At 41.1% G+C, this 27,140-nt stretch overlaps 1 protein-coding gene across 1 annotated transcript in view; it reads right to left on the bottom strand.

Moving 5' to 3' along the window:
- The window catches only part of CWC27 (CWC27 spliceosome associated cyclophilin), a 218,161-nt gene that overhangs the window by 182,923 nt on the left and 8,098 nt on the right, over positions 1-27,140 (bottom strand). Inside the window, exons 4-7 of the mRNA XM_063454063.1 lie at positions 22,992-23,135; positions 7,791-7,889; positions 3,228-3,331; positions 1,386-1,455 (exon numbers count right to left, since the gene is read on the bottom strand). Coding sequence (XP_063310133.1) covers positions 1,386-1,455; positions 3,228-3,331; positions 7,791-7,889; positions 22,992-23,135 — 417 coding nt within the window. The remainder of the gene's footprint in view (positions 1-1,385; positions 1,456-3,227; positions 3,332-7,790; positions 7,890-22,991; positions 23,136-27,140) is intronic.

Genomic DNA, 27,140 nt, shown 5'->3' with positions numbered 1-27,140 from the left:
CACATGTAAAAAAAAAATTTTTTAAAAAATGATGGTATATGATGAAAAAGCAGCAGTCTGGCACTAACTATTAACAAACATGTATGTTCCAGTACTGTCCTTCCAGTGAAGTCTTCCCTTAACCCCTTAAGGACCAACCTTCTGGAATAAAAGGGAATCATGACATGTCACACATGTCATGTGTCCTTAAGGGGTTAAACTACACTAAACATTACCCATGCACAAGCTTAACATTTACCCTAACCCTTAACATAAACATTTTTAAGTAACATACAAGATACAGGATACATTCTGCCACAGAGGGGTTCTGGAGACATTTAGAGATCAATTGTGATGGTTTGCTATTACGTTGGTATAGAGTAGAACCAAAAATGCAGTACACTGGTTCTGTGGCAGGTTTATGCAATGCATGGCAGTATACTGCAACATATTATATATACATACAAACATATACATGATAAATAACAATGCACCTGGTAATCTATGAAAATAACAACTTGAGAGGCTTTAGATGCTTCAAAATTAGTTTGAGTAACGGTTGAGTAGATTACAAATGTCTTTCAGAACCCTGAGATGTGTTAGGGTACCTTCAATCATAGTGTACGACAAGCTAATATATGTTCTCAATCTAACAGAGATTGGTTACACCCCGGGGTATCAACTGCTATATGCAACTCTTGCCACTAATTCAATTCAGTCAAAACAGCTCAGGAGAGCAGGTTGGAACATAATGTGTTGTTTTGCGTCCTTTCAGCTTCTTTTCTGTCTTACGTTTTACAGACGGTACCTTAATTTGACGCAGCTACAAATGGCAGCTGCCAAGGAGCACAAGGGCACTCTTTGTACCATAAGCACTGTAATGCACACTATACTGGTTATGGTGTCTGGACAATTTCTTTAAACAATGCACCATAGAAAATATGAAGATTATACTGTGCAGCATTGGTTTTGAAACAGAGATAACAGGTAGTTTTGGTAATATATACAGTTAGGAGCAAATTATTACAATTATTGTAAAAGTTAATTAGAGGGGGGAAAAAACAAAACCTTGCAATTAAATGTGTTGTATCAACCTGGTTTAAATAAAATTAGTTTTACACGTAGGGTACTTGAAGTACAAATCATTTATATCACCTTCTTCAAGTTGGATAAAGATTGCACGTATTTCCTCATCTTAAATTGCAAAGCAGACATATGTATTTAAACATGCGTTGAAGCCCAGAGAAACATGTTTTAATATGCATATCACTGGCTTGCTGATATTTGAAAATGTAAATTAAAAAAAAATGTTTAAAAAGAGGAAACCATATTGCTACCAACCAAAATTCTCCTTACAGTACACAAAAACAGATGTATCCATTAAGTCAAGTGTAAATGTACATTACCTCACTAACTTTATTTACTTCTACCTCCTCTTCTTCTGCCTCTTCTCCAAAAGACAGTAAATTGAAGTTTCTGTGCAAGAAAAAAAATAAAAAAAAAGGATATTTTTATTTTTTACTTGTTTACATTTTTATTGAAAGAAAAAAAAATGACATTGACACTCTGAGGTAACAGTACAGTAACAATTCAGAGATAACATAGCAGACATAAAATTGCATGCAGCTTTAATGTTATGAACAAAACATTACAGTGCGATTCAACTACAATATGACTTGAACCACACATCTGAAATACCTGTAACACATTTAATGTCAAGATCGGACCACAGGTATTTTAACTGGTTCTTAAAGTTGGGTTTTTACTCTTGAAAACTAATTACAGTGTAATTAAACATCCTATCCTCAACTCCGAATAACACACATTTTATTTTACAATCACTTTACTTCACAGTGGTCAAAAACAATCAGGTTATTTACTGTGTGACGTGTTGAGAGCAGCGATTTATATGGATTCTATTTATTCTCTTGGAACAGTCCAATTAAGGATATCACTAGACTGAGGTATGATGGATAAGAAAAAAATGCTGGGATTTCAAAGTCTCAAACGTTGAGGTGTTATCAATACAAAATAGTTAGATAAAGTGATGCAATTTTGGCATTCTAGTGAAACTGTTTCAGAGAATAAAGTAAAACAGCTAAAAAGTTAAAGGGACACTATAGCCACCAGAACAACTACAGCTTGATGTATTTTATCTGGTGAGTATAATCAAACCATTCAGGCTTTTTGCAGTAAACACTGTGTTTACATTACAGCCTAGGATACCTCCACTGATCACTCCTCAGATGGCTACTAAAGGTGCTTTCTGGGACAGTGCTGCACACTGAATGTTCAGCATAGAGATGCATTGATCTAATGCATTTCTATGAGTAGATGCTGATTGGCCATGGCTGTGTTTGGCTTGTGCTGGCTCTGCCTCTGATCTGCCTCCTTGACAAGCTCAGCCAATCCAATGCTTTCCAATGTGAAAACATTGTGAATGGCTCAGAATACCATTTCTGATTATGTCAGCCAAGCAGGCAGATCAGGGGCAGAGCCAGCAGCAGCAGCCTGGAGTAAAGGTAAGATTTTTCAATATTTAGGTGGGCAAATGGGGGGCCAGATGGTAGTTTTAACACTACAGGGTCAGGAACACTTGTTTTCGTTCCTGACCCTACAGTGTTCCTTTAACTAGCCAGGGCAGGTTGCGACAATTAGGAATAGCAAAAAGTGAAGTAATTCAAAGGCATTCACAAGGTACTTCGAGTAGAAAAATAAATGGTGACAAGGGGAGTGGAAATCTGTTTCCACATATTACAAACGTACCCGACAAAAATTATCCAAGAACACTTCAGTTAGATCATGAACATGAAACAAATCACCCAAAAGAAAGAGAGGTGACAAAGAGGAGAAATACAGCATGAATCACAAATGTTGCCTAGGCTCCTGGTTATTTTTCTTTTCAGTCAAGTCAATGACATATGTTCAGACGATCATGATTAATTAAAAAAAATAAACATTTGTATGAACCACTTGTGCCGTTTATAGAAGATGCCACAGGTTTCCATTCACTTGGACAAATGGCTATATTTAGAATGTGTGCATCTCATTGACCTGAATAATAGGATCCATCAATAGGTCATATTCTTGATGGAAGATCAGAATTGAAGGATTTGCTACAAAAGAAACTCTCAGCGTGATTTGTTTTTTATGCATAAATGCTTTTTTTTTTTTTTTTTTTTTTTTTTACATGTCTCTTGTACCTACATGAGGTTTCATGAAAAAACAAACAAATAAACCATACTAACTTTGTTCCTTTGACTTTGGGCTTTTTGTTTTCATCTTCTTGTTTATCATTTTTGGCCTTCCTAATTACTCTGGGAATGATGTCATCAAATGGATTAAATAATATCTGGGGAAAAAATAAAAGGTAACGTTTAGGTGCATATAATTTATTGATCAAATTTTAGTTCTAAGAAAGTGTAATAAATGCCATACATTTTTATATTGCCAGAAATACACAGATCTATCTGCTAATGAAACCGTTTTACAATGCAGCTACCGGTCTCTGAAGTTGGTTAACTGCACAGAATCAGATAGTTGCATTGACAATCCCATAAAAAATTATTATTAATTTTTTTCGTTAATAAGACGACCCCTTTTTTTAAGTCCAAAATTAAGAAATACATATTTTAAACATCTATAGCACTGAAATCCAGTTTGGCTGATCAGGATCCCCCACTGGTCCCGGGCATCCTCACAATCCGGTAGGCCGCTCCCCAAAGCCCAACCACTGGTTCCCTGGACCGCCATCCTGCTGTTGGTAGAACGAAAGATGCACTCCACTGTACCCTACGTGGGATGTCTGGGCAAGACCTCACCCTGTGGCGTCTATCTGTAGTCAGGGGCCGTGAGGTCTTGGCATGGTCCAGAGTGATGTGAGGAAGCATGTGGTTGTGCACGATCTCCTAGACCCACGCATACAATCGATCAAATTTACAGAGAAGCGCCTCCTCTGCTTCAAGTATGTCAGCAGGTCATAGAAGTGTACAACACAGCCTAAGCCCATAGGAACCTGGTAGTAGCAAACTCCACAGTCTGCTGAATGTTCTGTCAGCAAGTAGTCAAGTTTTGTGCCCAAACTGCGTAAGTACTGTAAGTATTTGGGTTAATAATTAGATTTTTTGAAGGAGCTCCAGCCACATGCTACTAGCTTGTTTGGCTGTCAGGCTCCACGACAACCCTCAATTTTCAATTTCCCAGATGGAATTTTTGTATATCTCTCCATACTTTAATTATTATTATTATTATTATTATAATAGTCTAGATTTAAACTCCTAATTCTGCTGCAATTTGGTTAACTGAATGTACCATTTTATCTCTGTACTATGATTTTAGTTTACAATTAATTTGCCATTCTGTTAGGCAAAGTTATCGCTATTGAAATAGACTGTGTACTGTTTCCAGGGACACTAAGGCTGTTAAGCTACAAGGAGGCTCCCAGAATGAAACCTAAAATTCTGAGACAATATTTCTCAATAATACTAAGGAAAAACATTAATATTGGCTTAGATACCATTTTTTGTTAGTAATTAGTCTATGAGCAGGCTAAGCTTTATTTTAGATCTGTTTGGTTGTTAAATGATTGGTTGAGGGCTGTGAATGTTGTCTTCTTCATTGAAGAAACAATATTATCCAGAAAGGTTTGAGAATAAACTAATAGGTTTTGATTTGAGTGTTACGATGTCAAAGAGAGAGCATTTTTTTGACTTTACCAAACGTGAGATAAGTTATTATAGGCTGGCTATAAGAAAATATAACTTGGGAAAATACTTAATTACTGCCTGAACAAAAATCTAAAATCTATGGTTTGCTAGTCCTGACATTGATCCCTCAGAGAAATTAAGTATTTATAATTCATGTATACAAGAGAAAAAAAATAAATACAAACAACACAGTAAAATTAGTATTAATACGCATAATAAATATTAAGCTGAACTACCCATTTTATAGCGCTACGGAATTTGCTGGTGCTATATAATTCATAAACTAATAACTACATGTTAGCACACTGGTGTTACACCAATGCCACCTACTGGTGCTAGGTAGTAGTTCATAGGTAGGACAACATGCCTACACTGTATAGACATAAGTATTGGGACAACTGATCATTACAGCAACAGGGGCAGTTATAGCATCACATTCGAAGTACATAGATATTAATATGTAGCTGGTTTCCTTTGCAGTTATAACAGCTTCTACTCTTCTAAAAACGCTTTCCACAAGATTTTGGAGTGTTTATGTGGGAATTTTTGTACATTCATCCATTACACCAGGTGTTCCAAAAAGGTAGATCCAAGATGTAGAACTACAACTCCCATGCTGCTCTGCATGCCTTTAGAATGGCAAAGCATCACATAAGCTGCAGTTTTAAAACATCTGGTAATATACCTTTTAGGCACCCCTGCAGTAGAGCATTTGTGAGATAAGGCCCTGATGTTGGATGAGAATGCCTGGCTCGCAATCTCCATTCCAGTTCAGGTGTTTGATGGGGCTGAGGTCAGGGCTCTGTGCGAGCCAATCAAGTTGTTCCACACCAAAAACATCCAGTAATTTCTTTATGGATCTTGCTTTACGCATTGGGGCACAGTCATGTTGGAATAGAAAAAGGCCTTCCCTAAACTGTTACCACAAAACTGGAAGCATAGCAGTGTCCAAAATATCTTCATATGTTGAAACATTACGATTTCCCTTCACTGGAAGTGAAGGGTCTAGCTGAAACCCTGAAAAACAGCCCCTTACCAGCATCCCTCCTCCATCAAACTTTACAGTTAGCACAATGCAGTCAAGCAGGTATTGTTGTTCTGGAATACGTCAAACCCAGTCTCATGCTTTTGACTGCCAAACAGAGAAATTTGATTAGTTACTCCACAGAACATGTTTCCACAACTCCAGCGTCCAGTGGTGATTTACACAACTCGATCCAACACTTGGCATTGCACTTTGTGATGTAAGGCTTGTATACAGCTGTCCGGCTATGGAAACACATATCATGAAGCTCCCACAGCATAGTAGTGATATTAATGCCAGTGGAAGTTTGGGACTCTTCGGCTATGGAATTAGCAAAGCGCTAGCAACTTTTACGCACCATACGCCTTAGCACTCAGTGACCCGCTCTGGCTTTAAGTAGTCTTCAACTTTGTGGCCACGATATTGTTCCTAAACTCATCTACTTTCCAATGATACCACTTACAGTTGACTGTGGAATATCTAGCAGGGATGAAATTTTACGAATGGACATATTGCATAGGTGGCATCATATCAGTGTCACGCTTGGATTCACTGAGATCAGAACGACCAAATTTTTTTCACAAGTGTTTGTAAATGCAGAAAACATGGATAAGTTTTATATATCTATGGCAATGGGTGTAATTAAAACACCTGAATTCAATCATTAAGAGATGTGTCCCAATACCTTTGTCCATACAGTGTATGTATGATTTGAGCTTTTTCCTATAACAGGTGAATTTTAAATACACCTAGATTCTAACAAAATTAACATGATAATTTGTCCAATGTAAAAATAAAAAAATAAGTGTTTTGGGAAAATAGCTACACTAGTAAACAAATTATGACTAACTAAATCAAAACCTATATCTAAAGGTTAGTAGCAAGACCAGAAAAACTAGATATTTGGAGATGAGAAATAATTTTACAAGGAACTCTATTTGCAAACCCACCTTACAGTAATAGATAAAATGTACTAATCAAAGTACAAAGGTTCTATTCTACATGTTTTAAAGCAATTGAAAAAAAATGCGTATTTCATATTGCAATATATATTATCACAATTAGGGCTGGATTGCACTAGTTTTTCCTAAGACACCTATTGGGAAAAAATATATTATAATTGAACCTACTCTTATTAACTAAAGGAGTTTAATATAGTATTTACAATCAAACTTTGAAATAAATTGGATTTTTAGGTGATTTTGGTAGAACCGGACTCACACTGATTTGTGGGAACTTTATAGTTACGGTACTTGTTCCTTCTATTTTTTTAAAATATTTTTATTTGAGCTGGTTTGTTATGTCGATCTCTAAAACTTTAATATAAATGCAAAAGATAATTGAGCATCATATCAGTCATTGATGATTTTCAGTATATACTTAAAATGGTGTATAGTCCACAAAAAGTAACTTCAGTATTGTACATATATGTTTTATTTACATTTTGTTTCCCTTTATTTATTTTTCTAAGAACAATAAAAATACACACACACACACACATATATATATATATATATATATATAAAAATATTTAAATATAAAACGTGTGCATTTGGTTTTGGACAAAATCACATTTTGCCCGAATTTAGGCTGATTGGCAGGCCGTCTAAATTCTTCAACTCCATAGCACCATATGGAGAGATCATTGAAGAAATGATATGCTTGTTTGTTTGATTCAGTGTTTGGATTGAAGGGGGAAAAAGATGATTGATAGTTAAGGGATAGTAATTAATGTTTATTTTATTCACAGGTCAATTGAGAAGTTACCAATAGAGTAGATTGACAAAAAGGAGCAGTGAAAAAATAAAATACTTATATATAGTTGCAATACACTGATTGGCTCATCCGAATTATTTCGCCAAATATTTTGCATGATTGTTATTTGAATGAGTGAAATAACCACATGGAAGATCAGACTACCCTTAAACTTTCTTTTTGGATGAAGTGATTTTGCCACACCAAATGTTTGGTGTCGTGCACAAGTCTAAAATACAGGTGCGTATATATGTACAGACACACTTGAGGATTGGTTGTGCAAATGTAATAATCAAATGTCCAGTGCACTATGGGATTATACATACTTCACATGTTTTTATCTTGTGTGGGTTTACAGGTCTCTCATCTTCGCCAATATCAACTTCTGTCAGCCTCAATATATTGTAGATGGTGTCCCCAGTCACCTGCAACATTCAATTCAGTTATCTACTAAATACAGAGTAAACCATCGCATTACATTTCAAAGGTCAATCCTTTGCCTAATGAATGTAGCAGCTGTTGATATAAGGGGATGCACAGAGACAATCGAATAAAAAACAACACAAGTTCCTAAAGAAGAATGTTGGTGATCCCCATTGATAAAAACAGTATTAAAACCAGAAAGTGCGGGTTTATTAAGGTGCCAATAATGACTTTCATATAATAGCAAAGCTACTCCAGTCACAGTTCTAGCAGGTTTCAACCTCACTATGGGAATTTTTGAAAGAGATGGCTTTGACCACATATTTCTGGACCCTTACATTGTTTTTCTCGAACACTTTTATATGTAGGCTACATAGTATAAGCTTTACTAACACAAGAAAGTCACAAGATTATTGGCTCAACTAACATTTATAAAAAATGTGTGTTACTATTAAACACGACCCCCACCATAACACAATAACAGTGTGATGTGAGCATATGATGTAAAAATAAAAAAAGATTTAACAAATAATTATTGAAGGGAAAAAAAAAAAAAGTCACCTAGTAAGGAACATGTCAATATTACATTCTACTAACATATCATCTAGCAAACAAAAAAATATAATTGTACTACATTATTCTAACCTATATACTGTCAGCACAGAGTTATATTTAAAAAAAAAAAAAAAAAAATCACTAAAGTGGATGCATGGTCATCTGTTTCCTCCTGCGTTCATAAATACATCATCTAACAACTCTCAGCACATGGCTTATGCTAGGCACTATGGGATGCCACACTGAGCAGTTGGAGATAAATGCATTCAGAAACATTTGCTTGCATCCACTGTGGTACCACCCTGAGAGAGGCAGCAGCAAGCTCAGAAAATAAATGTATATATTTTTTACTTTTTCTATAATCTCTCAATAGTGAGGGTGATAACCCTGGCGTTTCCTATTGCCATATATATTGTCATATTGAAGATCTGACGTTAATAAAAATCTTGTTTCATTTTCACTCTGTGCTAAGGAAATGCTTTTATGATTCTGAAAAAAAAGGGTGTTGCAGATTTGTCATTTTAACATTGCATAGGTATTTTCATGTCAGGACCAGGGTCAGTGGGCACCACAGAAAGAGAGCATTTTCTTTTAGACATTTTTACAATAATGTAATTCAGTCCAAATTGAATTTAAATGGACATTATAAGCACCCAGATCTCTTTACCTCAAAGAAGTGGTCTGGGTGCCATGTCTCTCCATTGCAATCTTGCAGCTGAGAACACTGCTGCTCTGTGTTAAATGCATCTAGTGGTTATTACTGTCCAAACAGTATTGTAAACCTCTTCTATTTCTTTCATATGGACTCAAAAAGATCATCTGATGGGTGCAGTGTGGCACTTGACTAACAGAAAGCATTGGATTGGCTGAACATCCCTGAACTACCAGAAATGCAAGGAAGAAATGTTAAAAAAAAATTTTTTACAAAAATTCTCCCTGCAGGTGGGGGCCCATGGACCTAAATGGCACAATAGTGTTAGGAATACACATTTAAACATGTATGCATTTTGATATTTAAGACAAACTTATCCACAATATATTTAAAATACACATTTAAGTAAATTAATAATTTAATGTGAAACCTGAGCAGCTTGTTTTAGAGGAGGTATTTTCACATTTGGAGTCAAAATATTTTGCTGGGCTATGGATTGTTTTGCTGTTCCTAATGCTCGAGTCATAAGGACAATGAAAAGATTAGAGGGACAGTTGCTGTCTCTTGGTGGTAAACGCAAGAGGCAGCAATTGTCCAGAGCACCTGCCTTGCAAAGACTTCTCATTGAGCAGCAATGGGCAGTCTCTGATTGGACAGCCACATTTTGGGTTGGGCTGGGGAAGAAAGGGAAAGTTTGCAAAGGCTTCAGGCAAGAGATCTGAAGCTTTTGCAAGATGTTTTAAGATATACCACCATTTAAAAAAATGCATAATAAAAGGCATGCATGTTTTCATTTGAGGTATATCTACTAAACAGTGCAACTAGAAATCAGGGGAGGACAGGAAGTTTTAAAAATCGCAAAAAAAAACACAACAATTTACTCGCTTTATTAATCACAGACCCCAATGGAATTAAGGTGTGAAAACAGCATGCTTAGACTTACAGTGAGTGTGATAAGCATGTCCAAGTGTTACTGTGAGTGCTCTTTACAGTACTCTTACGGCGATTGTGACAAAACACCTTTTGTCACTGGATTGTTACGTGACAAGCTGCTCTTTTCCCCTGGCTGTTGGAGGAGCCTGATTGCCAGCCTCCTTCCGCATGACTATGGCCCCTGGGAGATTTGGGCCATTAAAAACATTATTCAGCCATATCGGATTGTATTTCATTACTTCTGGCCCTTTAAATACTATGGGGAAAGATTGGTACTTTTTATATGGCACTTCGGATGCAGTCATTTTAGTCGAACGCAGTCAGCGGTGTGTGCTAGTAAATCCATGGAACTAAAATCGGCTACACAAATGCTGGAACACACCGCTGACCCTTACCTTCTCCTCCACTTCGACGCTTCGGCTAAAGTCGAAGTGCGTACGACAATTCGAACGCCATGTTACACTATGCTATTTGCACGAACGGCGCCCGTTCGTGCATTCGAATGGGACTTAGTAGTTTTTTCTAAGTGAACTGCCTTTAACATCGGAAATAGACCGGCCTCACAGCCCAAATCTATGGAACCGTTTTGGGCAGGAAAATGTGCTTGCTGTCGGTCATAAAGGACTTCCGTCTAACTTTATGTACTGGAGGGATTTGTATAATTTTTGGTTATGTTTATATTTAAAGTATGCTGATTCTGAATATGTTGCATAGTAAAGTTACAGTGTATGTATAAAAAGTGTATTTTTCCTGCCTGTGATAAATTACATTAACCCATTGTGTTCAGTAATTATATCACAGGCAGAGGGGAGGGATTGTATGTTTGTGCTGGGTGTGTTTTACGGTTTTCCTGTAAATGATTGGTTGTACTGTGTCCCACCCTGTGGGATGTCCCCTTGCATGGGGACTTGCATAAAAGCCAGTGTATGGTCATTAAAAGCAGATCATCTTCTACCTTCATGAAGTTTCGGCTCATGTTTGGAGATTGGAGAACTACACTCTGGGGATTGCTATATTCACTATAGTCCACAGGGTATGATCACTAAGCTCTGCTAAGAGCTTGTTCGTGTTCATGCTCTCTGGAATTCCGAGAGGTTGACCTACTGGAAGCTGGACGCTGGACCCTGGTCTTGGGTCCAGAGTGGGTGGAGAAGGCAAGACCCCACCTAAGCTGCGTCGGTTTGTGGGAGTCTACAGTGGTTATGGTGTCTGGCGGAGTGCTTGAAGTCCTCGGAAAGCACAAGGAGCATCCATCAACGGAAGGTACCGTTCCAACTCTCTCCTTGACCCCCTTCAATCTGGCTTCCGCCCTCTCCACTCTACAAAGACTGCCCTTATCAAAGTTACTAACGACCTAATCGCAGCTAAATCCAAAGGCCACTACTCCATACTAATTCTTCTTGACCTCTCAGCGGCCTTTGACACCGTTGATCATGCTCTCCTTCTTCAAACTCTTCAATCGCTTGTTCTATGTGACTCTGTCCTCTCATCTCTCCCAACGCTCATTCAGTGTCTCCTTTTCTAATGATACCTCCTCCCCTTGCCCTGTCTCGGTTGGAGTCCCCCAAGGCTCCGTCCTTGGTCCCCTTCTATTTTCTCATTATACTGCCTCTCTTGGCAAACTTATTACCTCTTTTGGATTCCACTACCACCTGTACGCTGATGACACCCAGCTATAGCTCTCCTCCCCGGACCTCTCCCCTGCCGTCCTGCAACGTGTCACTGCTTGCCTTTCTTCCATCTCTGACTGGATGTCCTCCCGCTTTCTGAAACTCAATCTCTCAAAAACTGAGCTCCTTGTCTTTCCTCCTCCTAATACTGATCCTCCTCTTTCGCTCTCCCTTCAAGTTTGTGGTACCAACATCAGTCCATCCTTGCAAGCGCGCTGTCTTGGCGTCATACTTGACTCTGGTCTCACCTTTGAGCCTCACATCCAGCATGTTGCCAAATCCTGTAGATTCCATCTTAAAAACATAGCCCGCATATGCCCCTTTCTTGCACCAGATACTACCAAGGAGCTTGTCCATGCTCTAGTAATTTCCCACATGGATTATTGTAACCCTCTCCTGATTGGTCTTCCCAATAGCCGTACTGCACCCCTACAGTCCGTAATGAACGCTGCCGCTAGATTGATTTTCCTCTCTAGTCGTTTTGATACCGGAGAAACTGACGGAAGCCAAGCACAGAGAGATGGACACAGGTTTCTTCAGGAAGGAAGAGATTCTTTATTGGATCACCGATCGGGACTCAGAGGGACTAGCGTCACCAAAATACAGCAAAGTCTGAGTACTGAATACATAGAGTACATTCCTTATATAGCACTGTAGCTCCTCCCACAATTAACTACACCCACACATACCCTTAACCTATTTAATGAATAGAGTCTAAACTCATCCATCCGGTCTAACCACGTGGCTCATCTGATACAAAGGAGAGGGACGCGTAATTCCAGTTCTTACATTCCTGCACCTGGTCAGTACAGTGATGACAGTATCTTAGCTACGTGTTATTAACTAACTGATACTACAAACACATATACATACATATGCCTTGTGGCAATCTTAGCCTGCTAAACTTGTATTTTACTGGAATTACATCACATTCCCCCCTTTGATGCCTCTGATATTTCACAATTACTTGAGGCATCACTTAACCTTGGTTTGCATATACCTCAGGTTACCATGAACCAGACCAGACTTATCTTATGATGTGAATCTTCAACATTCATCTTCTTGCATTGGTTCTCCCTGATCTAGAGCCTTATACTTATATATCGCCATTATCTGTGCAGCAGCCTTCCTCTCTGCTATACTTCCTATCAGGCTTTGCACAGACCTAACTACTAAGGGTATAAGACACGGTAGGAGTAGACACAACAGTAAAATCAGTAGGACTCCACCTACCACTGCCTTAAGCCCTCCAAACCACTCATACCAGCTACCAAACCAACTACTTGGATTGTACCCTTTCCATACCTGAGTAGGCACATGCGCTAGTTTAACCATATGGCTAGTAAGCTCAGCTATTGCTTGCCCTTCGTCATCTATTTGAAGACAGCAATTACTTAGGTTAAACTTCCCACATACACCTCCCTCTACTGCCAAAAGGTAATCCAAGGCTAATCTATTTTGGTAGACTGCTGTCCTCATCCTGGTGTTATGCTTCGCTAGAAGATTGAGCGCTTGTGATGTCTCATTTGTGATAATCTCAACCACCGCCTGTAATCTTATAATACGGTTGAGCATATAAATAGGGGTTCTATAACCAAAGGTACCATCCTCAGCCCACGTGGCTGGCCCATAGTAATCTATAATACGCTGGGGAGGCCATTCATCATCTTCCCAGGCGCCTATCTCTATGGGTCCCCTTTTCTTCCTATGATTCACCTCATACACTTTAACACCTAAAGTCTCACCTGTTTCAATCGGTAACAAGAAGAAGGATGGTTTGAGCATACCCAACACACATGCCCCTTCCCAGTCCTGTGGCAGCTCCGAATAGGCTTTCTTACCACAGATCCAGTACAAATTTGCTGGGGCTCTCCAAGTAGATGTGATGGATAGATCAAACCACACATCCTTTAAATTGGCATATCTAGCAAACGGGTTAGATGGTTCTGAGACATTTGAAGCCGACCACCAAGTTGTATTCTTTGTATCATCATCATAAGCTTTTTGCCCTAGACAAGTTAATTCTCCTACAGAAGTATTATACATTATTCCTTTCCTTGCTATGCAAACATAACCTATGATGGAGGTCTTTAATCTCCACTCAGATTTACCTCTAACACTCATATGATAATCGGCTTGTGTAGATATTAATTGGTCAACTGCCTCAGAACCGGACATTACCTCCTTTGCTTCCCAAGGCCATTGGTCTCCCATGTTAGTACCTCCACACACATAGCAGTTGGTAACATTAAGACTACCGGCAATACTTTCAGCTAAATCGATGAACAGGTTTTTAGCATTATGGGGGATCTTATTATCTATACTCATCTCTTCGTAAAAGGAATGGTATACTTGATGAGTCTGGGAGGATACCGTATCAGTCTCTATTCCTATAAACAATAATGTCCCAGGATCTAAACCCGTCCCGTATATTTGAAACCCAAATAAATTTCCATACTTATCTAAGAACTTGTCGGGGTTATTAATGAGTATATGGACTGGGTTGCATTCCATAGACTTACAATAAGGGCTAGTCGGCAACTTAGTCACTATCATGTCTTTGTCTACTGTCTGTCCCCAAGTTGCCCACCCCACACAAGACCAATATGGGCAAAAGTTATAATCTCTATTTGGGCATCTAGGACTTACATATTTATTTTTGCTACTGGGACAAATATATTTATCGTTAGACCCATACGTCCTCTCCCATCTAAGATCCCCACATACATTCCACGGCTTTCTACCACTCGATATCGCTTTACACGCATCAAATAGCAGAACACCCGAAGAATGTACGGATTCTAACACCGTTTTATTAATTAGGGTCCCCTGAGGATCTCCATTCCTGAGAGTCAACCAGATTGTACGAGGCTGATACTCCGGACTGAAGCACTTAGGTTCTCCTACTCTTAAATGGCACACACTATAATCTATATTTAAGTATCTACATCTCGATACATCTCCTTTACATTCGTATTGTGAATGCCAAATTAGGGTTTGGGAAATATGGTTACCTGTTCTCGTAGTCTTAATGCATACCTCACAGCTAGGAGTGTCGGTACCTCTACCTTCCTGAATATAAAAACACATATAAATAAACACTATCAAAAGCACATCTTTCGCCGTCATCCTCAGTCTTCGTCCGTGCGATGGCGCCTCAGCTTCCAGGATGTGAGGGGCTGCAGGGAATGGAGTTCTGCTCATCTTCACAGGTGTCCCTTCGAGACTTTCCTGGCTTATACACTATGTGATGGTAAGCGGACAGGCTTTATTATGGCCTTCTCACTCACACCTGTAACAATAAAATTTGTAATCCACAATAATTCCTCGTTACTCCGACTGAGTAGTGCGTTTTAACCGGATCTTGCAGGGATTCTCTGGATCTGCTGTAACTTGCCAAGAATCGACTGCTGCTGGTTTAACCCTGGAGTGATGTATCCACGGAGTCACTTCTGCTACTTTTATCGCTGTAGGGGTAGACAAAAGAACAACATAAGGACCTCTCCACTTGGGCCCTAACGGTACATTATTCCACTCTTTAATCCACACTTGATCTCCTGGATGATAACTATGAACAGGGGGATAAATATTCACAGGTAATCTATCTTGTACCCATTTCTGTACCTCCTCCATAGTCTTACCCAACTCTACAACCTGCTGCCGAGTAATTCCTTCTCCCAACTGACTCAAGTCCCCCCTTAAGTTACCAAGTACGGGAGGTGGTCGCCCATACATGATTTCAAAAGGAGAGAGGCCCATCCTTCTGGTAGGGGTACTGCGGATTCGCAATAAGGCTATAGGTAAGAGAACGTTCCACTTAAGTTGGGTTTCCTGACACATTTTAGCCAACTGGTTCTTTATAGTTCTATTCATTCTCTCTACCTTACCAGAACTCTGGGGTCTATATGCAGTATGAAGCCTCCACTTTATACCAAGCATATGAGTCAGTTGTTGTAGGCACTGATGAACAAAAGCTGGACCATTGTCCGATCCTATAGAACAGGGTAGTCCATATCGGGGTATTATTTCTCGTAGCAGGAATCTCACAACTTCTCCTGCTTTCTCTGTACGAGTAGGACATGCTTCTACCCAGCCTGAATAGGTGCACACAATTACCAGCAGGTAACGATGTCCACCCGACTTAGGCATCACTGTAAAGTCTATTTGTAGATCGGACATGGGGAGTCCCCCCATAAACTGAACTCCTGGTGGCTTTACTGGTCCTTGTCTTGCATTATTCTTAGCACACGTTACACATCTGCGTACAATGGCCTGAGTCAAGTTGGACAATCTTGGTATGTAGAAATGTTTTCTAAGAGATTCTTCAGTACTGTCTCTCCCAGAATGTGTCCCGTTGTGATAATTTTGGACAATTTCTACCGCTAGCGATGCTGGTATAACTATTCTTCCATCTTCTAGCTGATACCACTTGTTCTCCAGATACTTTCCCGGTTCAGTCTTTAACCACTCCTCTTCTTGAGCTGTATAAACTGGAGTCCATTGGGACAGTGGAGTTGGTATAAGAGCAGCTATATGCCCTACATACTCCTGTCTTCCTGATTCAGCAGCACGCTTAGCTGCACTATCTGCCATCCGATTTCCTTTGGTTACATCACCATCTCCTCTCAGATGCGCTCGACAATGTATGATACCGACTTCTTTCGGCTCCCACACTGCTTCCAATAGTTGTAGGATTTCGGCTGCGTACTTGATTTCTTTGCCTTCTGAATTCAGTAGTCCTCTTTCTTTATACAAAGCTCCGTGGGCATGAGTGGTTAAAAACGCATACTTAGAGTCCGTATAGATATTTACTCTTAAACCTTCAGCCAATTGTAACGCTCGTGTTAGTGCTATTAATTCTGCCTTTTGTGCTGATGTTCCTTTCGCCAGTGGCCGAGCTTCTATCACCTTGTCTATTGTTGTCACTGCATATCCTGCATAGCGGATCCCTTCTTTCACATAACTACTGCCGTCGGTGTAATATTGAACATCGGGGTTCTGGATGGGAAAATCACGAAGATCTGGTCTACTTGAGAATACTTCATCCATTACTTCCAAACAATCATGTTGACTTTCAGTAGGTTGTGGCAAAAGGGTAGCTGGATTTAAGGTGTTTACAGTCTCTAAATGCACTCTTGGGTTTTCACACAACATTGCTTGATACTTGATCATACGGCTGTTACTAAACCAATGATTTCCTTTGTAATCCAACAACGTCTGTACTGCATGTGGGACTCGTACATAAAGTTCTTGACCCAGAGTGAGTTTATCGGCTTCAGCTACTAGCAGGGCGGCTGCAGCTACGGCTCTTAGACAAGGTGGAAGTCCGCTGGCCACTGCATCCAGTTGCTTAGACATGTAGGCAACAGGTCTTTGCCATGATCCCAAGTACTGTGTCAATACTCCCACAGCCATTCTTCTTTGCTCGTGTACATATAAGTAGAATGGTCGTGTGTGATCAGGTAGACCTAATGCTGGGGCACTCATCAAAGCCTTCTTCACATCTTCAAATGCCGTTTGCTGTTCTTGGGTCCATAAGAAGGGGTCGTGCTCTGTACCTTTGATAGCTGCGTACAGAGGTTTTGCTAGTATCGCATAGCTGGGAATCCATATCCTACAGAAGCCTGCTGCCCCCAAGAATTCTCGCACTTGTCTTCTATTCTTGGGTATTGGTATTTGGCAGACAGCTTCTTTTCTCTCTGGCCCCATAATTCTTTGACCTTCAGAGATATGGAATCCTAGATACTTGACAGTTGGCAAACACAACTGAGCCTTCTTTCTAGACACCTTGTATCCTGCCTTCCAGAGAATGTGTAGTAGATCGTGCGTTGCTTGCTGACAGATTTCTTTTGTAACTGCTGCTATCAACAAGTCATCTACATATTGTAACAATACACACTCTCCTGGGATGGACTCGAAATCCAATAGATCTTGACTTAGGGCTGAACCAAATAGGGTAGGTGAATTTTTAAACCCTTGGGGCAGTCTTGTCCAAGTCATTTGGCGTTTTGAGCCCGTTACAGCGTTCTCCCACTGGAAAGCGAAAATACATTGACTTTCTGCGGCAATTCGGAGGCAAAAGAAGGCATCTTTGAGATCTAAGACTGTGAAGTAAGTAGCCCCGCCCGGAATTAAAGCAAGCAGGTTATATGGATTGGGTACAACTGGATGTATACTAACAACCGCATCATTGACTGCTCTTAAGTCCTGCACAGGTCGATACTCATCTGTGCCGGGCTTTTGAACAGGCAGCAATGGGGTGTTCCAGGGGGAAGTACAGAATTTTAGGATACCATACCGTATGAACTTATCCAGATAGGATTGGATGTTCTTCTTAGCCTTCTGCGGAATGTGATATTGTCTTAGGCTCACTGGATAAACCCCATGTTTCAGTTCAATTTTTATTGGTGGAATATTGCGGGCCAGTCCTGGTGGGTTGTTCTCTGCCCAAACTCCTGGTATGTTAAACAATGTCTCATCACTCCTAGGGTTTTGGCTAGTCAACACTGTATAAAGTCGCCACTCTTCTTCCTTTGGTACGGATAAAGTCATAATACCTGAAGGTCCATTAAACTTTAAAGATGTTGTTCCATCTGGTAGGAACGTAATCTGCGCTTGTAATTTGGATAGCATATCACGTCCCAGCAATTGGACTGGACATTCAGGCATATAAAGGAATTGGTGTTTTACTACGTGGCCTCCCAATGTACAGAGTCGACTTTTAAGAACCGGTCTTTCAGCACTTCTTCCAGTTGCTCCTATCACAGTAATAGTCCTTCCAGATGGAGGAGCAACTAGATTAGTCACCACTGAATGTTCAGCACCAGTGTCGATCATGAACGCACTCCTCTTTCCCCCTATTGATACATCGACCATAGGCTCCGCTCGACCAAGGGGGATGGAGCCCGGTCGGTATCAATAGTCCTCCATGACCGTGTCAGCCAATCCTACGAAGTCCCTACCTTCTCTATCGCGGGACCTTTGCGCTGCTGGAATATACCTATCTTCCCTAACACTTCCTCTGTTCCCATTACTCCCTCTATACCCATTACTCCCTCCGGGGCCTCCTCTACCTCTCGCTCTGCCTCTAAAGTTTCCGTAGCCTGCCCTGGGTTGGTCTCTCTCGTACTGCTCTCTTTGCGGACATTCGTTCCTCCAATGCCCTTCTTCCTTGCAATACGCACACTGATCCCTACTCAAAGGCTCCCTACTCCATCTATTATTGCCTCTATCTGGGCCCCGTTTATCTACGCCTGCGATCGCTACCGCTAGCATATCAGCCTTTTTACGCATCTTGCGCTCCTCCTCTTTCTTGCTTTCTGTTTCCCTATTCATATAGACCTTATTAGCTACCTCCATTAGTTGGGAGATTGACATACCTGCAAACCCTTCTAACTTTTGTAGCTTGCGCTTAATATCTCCGTAAGCTTGGCTGACAAAGGCGGAGTTAACCATTCGGGAATTGTCTGCGTCTTCCGGATTAAAGGGGGTGTACAAGCGGTACGCCTCCAATAATCGGTCATAAAAGACACTGGGCGCTTCATCGCTTTTCTGGATCACCTCAACTGTCTTCGACATGTTAATGGCTTTCTTTCCTCCGGCTTTCATGCCAGCAATTATAGCGTCTCTATAGGCTCTGAGTTGAACCATATCAGCACCATTTACGTTCCAATCGGGATCAGTGTTGGGATAATGTGTTGCGGCCCATGCTGCTGGATTAGCTTGATTCAAAGCACGGGCTCTATCTTCTAATGCTTTAATGGCTGCTTGATTTATTCTTGTCCTTTCCTCATTGTTAAATAAAGTCATTAGTAACTGCTGGCAATCAGCCCATGTCGGATTATGCGTCTGTACTATTGAGGTGAACAGATCAGTCATGGCTTGTGGTTTCTCAGTATACGAGGAATTGTGGGTCTTCCAGTTTAAAAGATCGGTTGTAGTGAAGGGAACATATACGAAGACAGGGTCAGCTTGTGCCATTTGACCTGCGGCATTAATATAGGCTGACCCGGGATTCAGACGAAGAGGCATCTGATAGTGTCTCAATTGTTGGGCACCGGTCAACTGTCGGGTCTGTATGGGGCTACGTGGAGGGGCGTCAGTCATGGGTTCCGGTCGGGGAGAGATAGGGTATGGGGATGTGGAAGGTTGGTTTTGGGAAAAGGTGGTAAATAGAACACTTCGGGCCGAGCTAGATGAAGCTTGACCGGAAGTCTGAAGTGGCGCCAAATCAGGATATTCGTTTCTAATGGAGGTTGGTCTATCTGGTTCCGGAAGGGGGGATTTAGTACGAGGGGGGGTGGATCCTGCACTGGAGGAGGAAGCGGAAGTGGATGAGGGTAATGAGGGAAGGGTTACAGGACTTCCTGTATTTGCGTCACTTCCTCTTACCGGAAAGTAAGGGGGCGGCAAAGGGATCTCGGACTCAGGGGGCGTGTCCAAAATGGGCCTAACACCAGTCCTAGTGGACGAACAAGTCCTAGCTACCATGAGGCGACACTGCTCCTCGTGGCATGTCCGGAGCCATTTTGGCGAGTCATTTACGGCCTGTCTCCAACAATCAATATAAGGAAACTGGCCGTAAAGTTCAGGCCTACCTGATACAGCCACGTGTAAGCGCTGTACCAGAGTTGGATCCAAACTGCCACGTGGCGGCCATGCCGCAACCAAAGTAGGCCACTCCCTAGTGCACAAAGTGACCAAACGTACAGGAGACATCTTTACCCCAAAATCACAAACTTTGAATCCCTTTTTAAAATTCTTAACCATACATCCTAAGGGATCCGGAATCGTTGACTGCGACGCACCCATATTTAACAGTGGAACGTCGTCGACAACGATTACTATACACGCGTACTATTCAACAGTCACACCCGTTTCCTCTGGCAACAGCACCACGTGGTACGGTTACCAAGTGAAACGTACACAATAACAATAAACACTCAGGGAATTCCCGTACACACACAGCTGCTACACCAGTCACTATATAATCAATATTATGCCCTTTGGCGTAACTACACAGTCACCCACGCTATAATTCTCTATATACGAATTACCCGTCTATAACACACCCCAGTAACATCGTCTTTTACAAATAGCGGTTACAGTACGGTTAGCATAGGTCAAAGCACAAGTTAAGGTCACAATACAATTATTAGTGGTTATGGTGTTAAACATGCAATGGACGACAATGATTAGTACTTATTATATAATGTCAGTAAATATACAGGGTTATGGTACCGTGCACTATAATACAGCAACACACTATTAACACTCTCGCTAGACGGCTGAGCTTGCGCTATCTAACAAGATATACACTTTACTAAAACAATCGTTAACACATTTACAATTCCCAACTAAACTATTGGCCAGTACCTTGAATGGACTACCTAAAACTATATACACCCGTTTTGGTTAGCCACACTGCCCAATCACCACATATACATAGCGAGCTAGAGAACCGAATTTACACAGGCGCCTCTTAGTCGCACTATACAACGAGCTAGAGATCCGAATTTACACAGGCGCCTCTTAGTCGTACTATCAAAAGTCTAGTGGGTTCCAAATTTACACGCCTTCCCACTTAGCCCAGATAGGATGAGAACTAGCGAACCGAATTTACACAGGCGCCGCTTAGTCTCCCGGTCCCTCCGACCTAGCGAACGTAATATACACCCTAGAACGCTAGTCTAGACAAGACACCGGTGTCCGGCTAGGGCTATCTTACACCAGGACCCCGCCTGACTAACCAAATCAAACGGTCTGACTAAAGAGCGTTCGATCGAGCGGTGCGCCTTCGCTCCTTCCCTCCGACAGAGGGGGCAGATACAGATTCAAAAACCCCTTTGGGCCTACCGCACAATCGGTATACCCCTAGCGGGTCCTGCCGTCTAAAACAGCAGTTATCTTACCTCCTCGTTCCTGAACCTGAGTTCACACTCATCGACGGGGACACCCCAGCACTTCTCACGTAGAGGCCGATGATCTCCTGGACAACAGACCAGTGGCGCCGAGACGAAGGGAGGTCCACGCAGAAGTTCAGGGGTGCAGCCGTAGAGAACGTGGGCAAAGATAGACCGTCTCACGCCTCTGCCTCTCAGCTACCGTTGAACGATGAGCTTCCCGGCCAATGCACCAAATGATACCGGAGAAACTGACGGAAGCCAAGCACAGAGAGATGGACACAGGTTTCTTCAGGAAGGAAGAGATTCTTTATTGGATCACCGATCGGGACTCAGAGGGACTAGCGTCACCAAAATACAGCAAAGTCTGAGTACTGAATACATAGAGTACATTCCTTATATAGCACTGTAGCTCCTCCCACAATTAACTACACCCACACATACCCTTAACCTATTTAATGAATAGAGTCTAAACTCATCCATCCGGTCTAACCACGTGGCTCATCTGATACAAAGGAGAGGGACGCGTAATTCCAGTTCTTACATTCCTGCACCTGGTCAGTACAGTGATGACAGTATCTTAGCTACGTGTTATTAACTAACTGATACTACAAACACATATACATACATATGCCTTGTGGCAATCTTAGCCTGCTAAACTTGTATTTTACTGGAATTACATCACAGTTTCTCTCACACCTCACCCCTCTGCCAGTCCTTACATTGGCTTCCTGTATGCTATAGGAGTCAATTCAAGGTACTAACTCACACCTATAAAGCACTGAACAACTCTAGCCCCTCTTATATCTCCTCACAGATCCATAGGTATGTCCCTTCTCGGTTTCTCCGCTCTGCCCGTGACCACCTCCTGTCCGTTGTCCACACTCGTACGGCCAACTCGCGCTTGCAGGACTTCTCGCGGCCGGCTTCCTTCCTATGGAATAGCCTGCCTACTGCCATCAGACTCTCCCCTAGTCTTGCATCTTTTAAGAAGTGCCTTAAAACCCATCTCTTTAGGAAAGCTTATGGCCTCCAAGACTAACCCCTACCTCACATACCTGTCTCTTGCCATCTCCTAAAGGGCAGCCCACGTTATTTAATTGCAAATTCCTGTCCTAATGTGTTTTACACCCCACCTCCTATAGAATGTAAGCTCGATTGAGCAGGGTCCTCTTCAACCTATTATTCCTGTAAGTTTATTTGTAATTGTCCTATTTATAGTTAAATCCCCTCTCATAATATTGTAAAGTGCTACGGAATCTGTTGGCGCTATATAAATGGCAATAATAATAATAATAACAATGAAAGAAAGAAAAACAGGCAACATGTCAAACATTAACTGGAATATAAGTACTTAAAATACACAAATATCCCTAATTGGTTTTATCTAACCTTTCCAAAGATAGTATGTTTGCTGTTTAGCTCATCAGCACGTCCCAGGGTAAAGAAAAATTGGCTTCCATTATCGTGTGGTCCAGCATTTGCCATGGCAACCAATCCTCGTCGATTAAACCTGAGACGTGAATGGAATTCATCCTAGGGAAGAAAAAAAAAAAAGGTTGTTATTTTAAAAAAATAATAAAAACAATTAATTTCAAGAGCTCTTCTATTACATGTAAAATAATAAACTAATATCAACGCAACAAAAAAAAGAGCCAGAACTCAAACTGGCAGCAATATATTAATTAACCTGGTGACCACTGTTCCACAATGTTATACCTGCACTTTTATTAGTGTTTTTGAGTGTGTATGTGGCGGGGAGGGTTGCGGATGTAGTGCACAAACAATAGTCATTTTCCTAAGTGCTTTTTGTAAGAATATAACGGACCGAGCACAATATACATAATATACTTAACATAAATAACATTACTTCAATGTTGAATTATAATTACCTTTGCATTAAATGTTGTTGCTAAACACTGGGGCAGCTCCTGAATAAGGCACTCAAACTCCCAATCTATTTTCTGGCATAGCTTGACATATTATGCAGTTGATCATAGAAGCTGCATAATGAAAAGGCCCACAAAATGGAAATGCAGGTTCTTACTGTACATTTCAGAAAAATAAATAGTTTAATGTATTTGAGACTGTGTACACCGCCTATTTATGGCTTTTATATTTAATACTTTTGAGTTGGAGGATATGTGGAGTGCACGCGCAATTTTTTTTATGTACTTTAAAAAATAAAATAAACAAAAAAAAAACATTTAGCACTGAATTGTGCATACCGGAGCACTGGGAAGTTCCACTCAAATTATCACTAATGGTTTGTTTATAGCTGTAGATTTGTAAATGTTTATTTAAAAATCTTGAACTCAAATACTTTCATTTAAAAGTAGAACTGTTTAGAAAGCATGCCATTGGGTATATTAAAATAACTTTAATTTGACCTATACATGGCACTAGGTCAACTGTTACACTGCAAATTAATATATCCTTAAACAAATCAAAATAAAAAATATGGCCAACATGCAGGTTCTTCCATAGAAATCTACAGGCACCATGAACCATGATGGGTTTGGCTTTATATGAAGAGCATAGGTAGTTACTTGGAGTGTTTCTGAAAGTAAAAACTAAACACTTCCTAACATATTAAATTGATATTTAAAATAAATTCAGTATGGATCAATTAATAAAAAAAAATAAAAAAAAATAAGTCTGTTTGCAAAAGTCTTTTAATTAACCATGTATTATAATTTTCCCAGAACCCCAAGTTTGACATGCAAATGACCACAAACAGGCATAGTGTTTCAGACTTCTGCAGTCATTGAGCACTGTTATAAACATAACTTTTTAAATCAATGCATGGGCTGTGATCAACAAGAATCGATGACCAGGAAGCAACCATTTGAACTCGTAGCTGTGAATATTGTGGAAACATGATTCCTTGTAATTATTGCTCTCAATGTGTACATTTTCCAAGGCCATACTTTATAAAAGTAGGTGAAGTACAAAAAGTAATTTTTGAATTTGATTAAACATAAAGAGCTAATCAGGACCAGATGAGATCTTAAGAAAGCTAGAATAATTTCATTGCCTCTTCAATTTTTGCAATCAAGATCAATTCATGCAAGAGTTATATAGTTATATTTCATGCAGAGGATTAATGTTAAGTGAATAGAAATATGCATTCATTTTAATATCTGGGCTACTGTGCTGAAGGTAAGGTATACAAGAATGACTATAAATTTAAGAATAACAGAAAGAAAATGTTTATCATGTTGCCAGAATCAGTGCTTTGAACCATTGGCTATCTAAATACTAGGATAATCTTTAATTACATTCAGTCTTATTCAGCATGTCAGGAATTAGCTTATTTCATGTACTTGTTATATAGTCCAATACTTCACAACATATCAGAGGTATTAATGTGGGAAAGGGAGTAGGGAGGGCCTTGAGGAGGCATGTTGATGATGTGACACTAAGCAACACTTTTTAGAAAATGGGCATCCCTGTCTGGCAAGGGTGTGTGTTAGTATGGCATGCGTGCAGTCTTGGCTTACTTGAAGCCACATTGCAAAGCCCCATTACGGTTACCCACACTCAGAGTGCTGTTGAAAAGTTCTTGCGTAAGCTGAATGCATTCAGTACTGTTTGCACAGAGCAAGAACTTTATAGATGGGTTTGCCCTGTGCCTACAGAGATATAATTATTATCTGGTGTCACCAGAAGTGGGACATCAGGGAACTAATCCAAAATTAGGTAAGTAGGAGCATCCCACTGAATCAGGGACTAAAAGGATTGTATTCCAGTATGTTTATTTATTTATTTTAAATAACGAGTGTAACGAACCCGCTATACTCGGGCTGAGTATGTTCGTTGTGAAGTTTCCAAGACCCAAGAGAAAAGTGATTATACCTCTCATATCCCCAAACAGCAGCCTAGACTTGATGAAGGGGTAAAACAAACCTGTTTAATCAAGGCTTAATGGCCCACTTTTATACAGTACAGAGACACAGCAAACACGCCCATGACACTCCCATAAGCACACCCACAAAATGTCCCCAAATTACAGTGTCACTATGACTAGGCAATAATTACACAAAATATGAAAATACATAAAAACACATATTAAATACATTGAAACCCCCACAAATTTTACATCCCCGGAGAGCTGGGATCGGAGCGCCCAAGTTGTCCAAATAGCGTTCAGATCCCACGAACACAGCCGAATCGTCATCAGGGGTAAAGTTTGGACCGACCGCTCAGGAGGCGTCTGCCCAAAACAGTTCCAGAGTTTTAGTGCTAGCAGTCGGTCCATTTCAGGAGAATTTCCATGCGAATAAACTGTTGAACGGTTCCTCTGGCTCAAAGGTAGGGTTTGTTTGTCTTGTCCATACGAACCAACCTAATGAACAGTGCTCTTATGGCTTGTCGCAGTAAGAAGCAGGCGTTCGCGTGGTTTCACCGATGTTCGTGCGGTCGAGTGTCCCGCTGCCTGCGTTTGTGCGACAAGATGGCCGCCGTTTTTTGGCGGCCACACAGAGAGAGCACTTAAAGGACCACTATAGGCACCCAGACCATTTCAGCTCAATGAAGTGGTCTGGGTACCAGGTCCATCTAGGGTTAACCCTGCAGCTGTGTTTACAATAGGGTTAATCCAGCCTCTAGTGGCTGTCTCATTGACAGCCACTGGAAGCGCATCAGTGCTTCTCACTGTGATTTTCACACAGTTAGAAGATGCTGCCGTCCCTAGGAAAGCATTAAGAAATGCTTTCCAATGGAGCAGGGATGTTTTAGCCGCGAGGCTAACAAGGCATTTGCCTTGGGCGGCATTTTCCAGCGGGCAGCAAAAAAAAAAAAAAAAAGCCGCCCCCAAATGCCTTGTTAGCATTGCGGCTAACTGACATGCCAGACGGGCTGCTGGGCGCTGGTGGGCGGCTGGCGTGGGAGCACTTCCTCTGAGCTCTCTGCTCAGCTCCCTCGCGCACCACAGAGTGATGACGGGAGCCGGAATAAGACGTCATATTCCGGCTCCCAGCCTCACTCTGCGGAGTGTGAGGGAGCTGAGCAGAGAGCTCAGAGGAAGTGCTCCCACGCCAGCCGCCCACCAGCGCCCAGCAGCTACTGGACCCCCAGGGAATGGGAGACCCCCTCCCCCCCCACCAGCATTCCCAAAGGTAAGGAGGCTGGAGGGGTTAAATTTTTTTTTTAAAAAGTGAGTGTCTGACTGTGTGTGTGTGTGTGTGTCTGACTGTGTGTGTGTGTGTGTGTCTGACTGTGTGTGTGTGTGTGTGTCTGACTGTGTGTGTGTGTGTGTGTCTGACTGTGTGTGTGTGTGTGTGTCTGACTGTGTGTGTGTGTGTGTGTGTGTGTGTGTCTGACTGTGTGTGTGTGTGTGTCTGACTGTGTGTGTGTGTGTGTCCGACTGTGTGTGTGTGTGTGTGTGTCTGACTGTGTGTGTGTGTGTGTGTGTGTGTGTCTGACTGTGTGTGTGTGTGTGTGTGTGTGTGTGTCTGACTGTGTGTGTGTGTGTGTGTGTGTCTGACTGTGTGTGTGTGTGTGTGTGTGTCTGACTGTGTGTGTGTGTGTGTGTGTCTG

The sequence above is a fragment of the Pelobates fuscus genome, chromosome 5 (genome assembly GCF_036172605.1).
Source record: "Pelobates fuscus isolate aPelFus1 chromosome 5, aPelFus1.pri, whole genome shotgun sequence".
NCBI lineage: Eukaryota > Metazoa > Chordata > Amphibia > Anura > Pelobatidae > Pelobates > Pelobates fuscus.
The sequence above is the reverse complement of the archived record's forward strand: the minus strand, read 5'-3'. Positions and strand labels throughout refer to the sequence as shown.